Consider the following 6,697-nt stretch of genomic DNA (forward strand, 5'->3'; position numbering starts at 1 on the left):
AAAGAGTCCACAAGCAACAACAGCTCAGCCACGAAACAGTAGATCATGAAACACTTGAATCACTTATTACACAACTGTTTTGGAAAGCAACATCAGCAAACGACCTGCAGTCTAAATCACTCCATTCAGTTCTGGAGCGAAATTGCTCTAGAACTCAAGATGACAGTAAAAAGATGACAAGGTGTTCACTTAACACCACCGGTATGCATCTTTATTATTAAGCCATGCATAGCAGCATACTCTCATCAGTGATTAGTAATGACACTGACAGTTAACACTGGGTTCTATACAGCATCCCACCACTACTTCATTCCTTCAAAGTTAAGGTGTGCAAAACAGACACATTTAACCCCTTACCAAGCCATGGGCCCACCGAGTTTAACTGCACACTTCCATAACATCTAACCACAGAAATAAAATATTACTACAAATAAATACAAAAAGACTGTAGAGTAATATTAATGATAAATAGATAATATGCACGAAAAATACAGCACCCATTCTGCACTGTTTTAATATATAAAACCTCTTAATATGCACCATGAGATAAATGAGATCACTCTCATTAGTGATGACATTAAAATAGCTTAAAATAGCCTACTATTTCTAAAATAGCTGTTATGAGGTCAAAATTGTCTCAAACTTCTTCAGTTTACGCAGCACATCCTCCTCCAGGCACTGCTCTATACGTGTCCTTATCAGATGTGTCAGGCCCACATAGAAGGTCTTGGCCCAGGAGCCTTCTAGACTGCAGATAGATCTGTCGCACACTTTGTGCAGAAATGTCACCAACTTCTCACTGCTGCTGACCTCACATCTCTGAAGAACCCACTTAGCCCAGTCCTCCCACATACTGTCATCTGTGAAGGACACAGTGAAGCACCGTCCAGGACAGAGGCTGTTGAGTTGTTCTCCTTCATCGACATTTACATTATTCCAGATAACACTGAAAAATAAACAAACATAGTTAAAAAAATGAAATAGGCTTGTTCTTATTTTCCTTTTCAATGAACTTCTTGCGCTTTCAGGTGTTCCAAGAGCCTTATTAATGTCACTGGATTTATACAGAATGGAGCATATAATTAACTGTTCACTTACACGACTCTCTTCAGAGGAGACGGTGTTAAGGCACTTAATGATGACAAGCCTGCAAGGCTGATTCTGTTCCCCTCCAACCTGAGCAAAAAAACTCAGCCTCAGTATTAAATAATGATGCTCTATTTTGCTTCCATACAATAATGTACTAAATACATAACACACAATAATGTACTGAATACTACTAGTAATACTAGTGTTATAAGCGTCTAACGTTATAGTGTTATAAGCGTTTATATGAATCACTCAACAGATCATGCTGTGGTCTCACAGTAAATAGAAGAAATTAAAACCAATTAAAGATTCAGACTTTAGAAATGACATTAGATAACACATTAACAGAGCTATCCATCCATCCATCCATTTTCTAAGCCGCTTCTCCGTCAGGGTCGCGGGGGGATGCTGGAGCCTATCCCAGCAGTCTTTGCTCGGAAGGCAGGATACACCCTGGACAGGTCGCCAGTCCATCGCAGGGCAAAACAGACAGACACAGACAGTCACTCACACCTAGGGGTAATTTAGCACGTCCAATTGGCCTGACTGCATGTCTTTGGACTGTGGGAGGAAACCGGAGAACCCAGAGGAAACCCACGCAGACACAGGGAGAACATGCAAACTCCACACAGAGAGGACCCCAGTCACCCAGCCGGGGAATCGAACCCAGGCCCTCCTCGCTGTGAGGCGACAGCGCTACCCACTACGCCACCGTGCCACCCTCATTAACAGAGCTAAATATTTTTAAATTCTTAAATATCATAATTTTTTTGGGGGGGTGACTGTCCCAAATCCTAATCCCTACATTTCAACTTGTGAAAATAATGCTTCAAATGTTTTTTGTTTCAGCAATCACTAAAAGGGACAAAATGGATTGTTCAATCATTTATTTCAATAAAATAAACATAATTACGAAACAGGGTCACTCAAAGCAAAAGTATTTTGTCAGTTGAAAGTCTGAAATGTATTTTCAGCTTTGACTATTAAACCAGTGAAGTAGAATGATCCACATAAACGGTGTGACGGTATCCACTCACCATAGCTCCGTCAGTGTTTGTTTGACCTTGATGGCGTGAGTGAGCAGGAAAAGTTCCTCATCACCAATGTCGGTCCATCCTAAACTGTATGTGAAAGATAAAAGTATTGTGAGGTGTTTCAACATCAGAATATTTTAGATGCCAATCATGCAAAAAGGTTAAAATGGGACTCTGCTCTAAATATAACATTTAACCTTTTTGATGACACAGCTGTCTGAATCAATTTCCTTTTTTCTGCAAGTTGCTGAATGAACAAAGAAGACAGCTAGCTATCATCATGACTAGGATGCCAAATATCAAGTCTGTATCATCAGTGAAGTTCTTTATGACCTTTGGGAGATTCCCAAAGGTTGCATGACAAATGTCCATAATGCATACTGGGTATTACAGTGAGACAATACTGTCAAATCAGTGAGGTAGAGGAATGCAATGTTGCATCACAGAATACTACATAACATGAAAATCTACCTTTGAAGTATTAGTTTATGGTCTAAATAACCGCTATAAAAAGTGAATCACCTACCCTAACTCCTTTAAAATGTCAGATGCTTCCAATACATCAGCAACTAATTTAATTGCTTCCATGTCCAGACTGTTTTCTCCCAGCCTATGATAGACAGATAGACATTAGAAAATGTACCATAATTCTGACTTGCAGATAACAAGTAATAAAAGCTAATACCTAATTAGTTAGTATCATACAAAGTGCACGTCTAAATCACTACTTAATCCTTTGTTTGTGACTGTTTACACTTTGCATCCATATGGATATCACATCATGTGCGAATTTCACTTGAATGCATGAAAAGCCAGGTGTAAACACCAAGATACATTGTGTTTGGATTATATATGGATCAGTCAAACCACATTGCACCTGTGTACACCTTGCATTAACACATGTTTCGTGTCTGGATTGTATCTGGTTCAGTTTTGGCCTGACTAGATTTACTCTATTAAAATCTATCCCTAATAAGGCCAGATGAAAGCTTTTTGCACAATTGTGGATAAGCTTGCTTGGACGCTTTCATCGGCCTAGAGTGCAGGAAGGTTCTTGGTTTGGAGCTAACTTCTGCCCTGCATATCCTATATTCCTAGTTCGTCCTCTCAGCTGCTAGTCAGTGATCAGCATACCCAATTCTGCTAACATAACTGTACACAGATATCAAAAACAAATTCTGTTTAAACTTGTGTTAAATGCAGTCAAGATCCATCTCTGACTGCTTCTGAATGAACAAAGAGACCTAAAGCTGTTTGCATCTGACTTTTCATTAGGTCAAGTTAAATCAGAACTTGATTGGTCACAATGCAAGGTGTAAACACACCCGTTCAGACAAATCATGGCCACATCTAACATGTGTGTAAATAGCAAGTGTTTTTGAAATCTGTATACAGTTAAATAGCAGAAATGTGTATTCAGAGAACAGAAGACAAACAAGGAAACAAAAGATGAATGACATGCAAGGCCAGAGTAATCCTCACACCGAGAGCCTTCTTGCACTCTGGGCAGATGAAAGCATCCAAGCTGAGCTTGTTTACATGTGTTATGTGCTTTTTATGCTGGAAAGTAAAATTAGTGTAGTAAAAGCATATTAAAAAGTGTAAATGGAATTTGAAAGTGTAAATGGGCGTTTATCCTGATATCATTATTATTATTATTATTATTATAAAAATGGGCAAAAGTACACTACATAGCTAGAAATGTTCCACAGATTCGGTATATGCATGCTTCAATCTGGTTTGCACTGCAAAGTTTGTGTAATTAGTTAATGAGCTCACTCAGGCCAGTCCAGTGCAACAGCGCCCCCATCAAAAAAGCTTATATTTTGCATGACCTCTTGTGCCCTTTCATGGGTTTTCTGAATCTATCAATTTGAGGCCTAATGTTTTACTTAAAGAGCAAAAAGGATGTACAGGCCAGGGAACAAAAGAACAAATACACTCCTGTAGAATTCACCTAGAAGCTTTTGTGTGCACTTTTGTCCATTTATATAAATAGCAGCATGTCATACATTGTCATACAGTTTATTTGACACTATGTAAAAATTTAAAGTGGTATGAAACAACAAGCCTTATAGCTTATACCTTAAAGTAAAGTTTTTTTTTTATGTTTTTTTTTTTTTTAAGCAAACTCACCAAAGCTTCTCACATCTTAGGAAGTAGGGCTGTAGCTCTCTTAGGGCTTCGGTGGTGATGTTTGTCCCAGTCAGATCCATCTCTGATACAGTGAGCTGGATTTCATTGAGAAAGTGTTTCACAGCATTGTAGTCCATGGTGGAGAGAGTGACGTCACTGAGGTTAATTCGTAGACACTGTGGCTGAAGCTCCTGCATTAGTAGAACATCCTGTTGCTCCAGAAGGCAGTGCAAGTGTGTGAGAATGTAAGCTCCATTCTCGCACAAGGCTCGAGTATCTGCTATAAGCCGTGTCCTGAAGGACTGCATTTTATCCTCCTGAGGTCTAAACCCAATATGTCTGGAGAGCAGTGCTTGGTTCCTCTCTGAAAGGAGACCAGAGAGGAATCTGGTAAACAGATCCAAGTTCCCTGGCAAACTTTCAATACTGTATTCAGTGCCAAAAGCTAAGGTCTCTGATAAACATGCATCTTCCATGGTGGAATAAAGTGCTGCAAAGAACTCTTGAATTGTCAGATGTGTAAAGGAATAAACGTCCTCCGTGCAGCCTGGCTCCTGAACCGATGTTTTGTCCAGGAAGGTGCTTACCAAGGTGCAGTTTGATATATCATCATCGTTGCCATAAAACAGGGTTTCTTGATTCATTAGTTTCTGATTTGCTATTCGGCCAAGCTTTAACAGAACTTTTTGTAGATGTTCTTCAGGCTCCGTGCCACTGCTATCCTTCAGAGATTCAACTCGATTCTTTGTGTGTGATTTGACGAGTGCCAGCAGGTACTGCACGTAAATGTCTGTCATTGTCCTAGGGCTAGCTGTGGACAGACAGTTGTTCTCTTTCAGGATGCTACATACAATGTAGCAGAAGGCTGGAATGTAGCAGAGAGTTAGCATTAGTTCATTAGCCACCACAATGTCAAACATCTTAGAAGCCAGCACCTTATCTTGGTAGAAACGTTGGAAGAAGTCACAGATCTCGATGGTGGAGAATCCAGTGATGACAACAAAGCGGTCAATGGATCCAACAGGGATGTGGCTAACAGCCATGGGCCTGCTGGTCACTAACACAGAAGCTCCTGGTAGGAGTTCTCCCAGCATTAAGCTGGATAAGACCTCCACCACCTCACCCTCCTCATCAAGCTCGGTCAAAAAGACATCTACATCACATCCCTTGTAGTGCTTGAATTCATCAAAGCCATCCAGAATGATCAAGAGTTTAGTATCATTTTCAGTGATGGTGTCTAGATGCTTTGCAAGGTGTCCATTCTTACGGAGAATCAGCTCTTGAAGGCTGACTGGCTTGCTGATGAGGTTCAGGTCCCTGAAAGTTAGGTGGATGATGAAGTCAAAAGACTGGTGCTCCCTGCAATTACTGAAATCATGAAGGATCTTCTGAACAAGTATAGTCTTTCCTATACCTGCCACTCCAGTTACTAAGATCTTCTTGGTTGGGTGTGTACCTGCTTCACTAGAGAACAGTTGGGCCGGTTTGATCAGTCTTTGCTCTGTAGCTCTTTGCTGAAGAGAAATACGCTGCTGTCCAAAAGTTAGAAGTTCATGCCTTTTGAGCTCTAAACTGTTATGGCCCTTGACAATGAGCAAGTTGACATAGTGTTCAGAAAAAAGGATCTTCTCTCCATGCCGTGTGTTGTAGTAGAGCATACTCTCACTCCTGCGTTTCAGGATGGATTTATGCTTTGCTATGAGCTTCTGGTATTCTGGAAGACAAGAGAATACAATAGACCTCCAGCCATTATATACTAATACATCTGGAGAGCCCAACCTTGAGACTTACTATTTTCAGGTACAGCAAGGTTGTTCAAAACATTTACTGGTTAATTCCTCAACAACAGAATATGTCTTAAGATTAACTGAATTATAAACCTGGAGTTTAAGGGGTGGACAAAACAGACTCATGTTAAACATTGGAATAAAGCAAAATATTTGTAAAATGTTTATATTATCTCATTTAGTCACTTACCTGTTGTCTGTTTCACATCCTGATTGACAGCCTTTACGTTGGGCTCTCTGAGGTCTTTAGTGACAGAAATAAAGATTCTTGCGCTCTCTTCCCCCTTGCACTCCAATATGTCCAGTACTTTGCGGACCTTTCCACGTGGCCCCTTTTCATACTGTATCTCCTCTCGATCATCTCTGGTGAAGACATTTTTTTCAATCAGTTGATCTACAAGAGAATCTATGTGACCCTCAAGCTTGTCAACAAGAGAAACACGAATTTCCCTGAGGGTCCGCAGGCAGGGTTCAGATGTCACAGGCAGCGTCATAACAAAACTATTTCTCCATTTAGACCCAAAAAAAATCATAAGTTGTTGCGATATGTCAGGAAATGTCATTAAAAAAAACAGGCTCGTAAATTTTCTTCAGTTATTTTCACCCTGTATGTACCCTGCTTGTCTCCAGTAGTTGCAAAGTGAGATACGG

General features: G+C 40.2%; 1 protein-coding gene across 1 annotated transcript; it reads right to left on the minus strand.

The window, feature by feature from the left end:
* Window positions 1-184: 184 nt before the first annotated feature.
* On the minus strand, window positions 185-6,696 carry LOC108436199 (NACHT, LRR and PYD domains-containing protein 3-like). The gene is made up of 6 exons (XM_017712543.2): window positions 6,237-6,696; window positions 4,260-5,973; window positions 2,650-2,733; window positions 2,127-2,210; window positions 1,099-1,176; window positions 185-946 (listed from the first exon to the last, which is right to left on the minus strand). Exons 1-6 carry the CDS (start codon window positions 6,607-6,609, stop codon window positions 619-621), a joined length of 2,661 nt encoding a protein of 886 aa, XP_017568032.1. The 5' UTR covers window positions 6,610-6,696; the 3' UTR covers window positions 185-618.
* Window position 6,697: the final 1 nt, after the last annotated feature.

This window comes from Pygocentrus nattereri, chromosome 2 (genome assembly GCF_015220715.1).
Source record: "Pygocentrus nattereri isolate fPygNat1 chromosome 2, fPygNat1.pri, whole genome shotgun sequence".
NCBI lineage: Eukaryota > Metazoa > Chordata > Actinopteri > Characiformes > Serrasalmidae > Pygocentrus > Pygocentrus nattereri.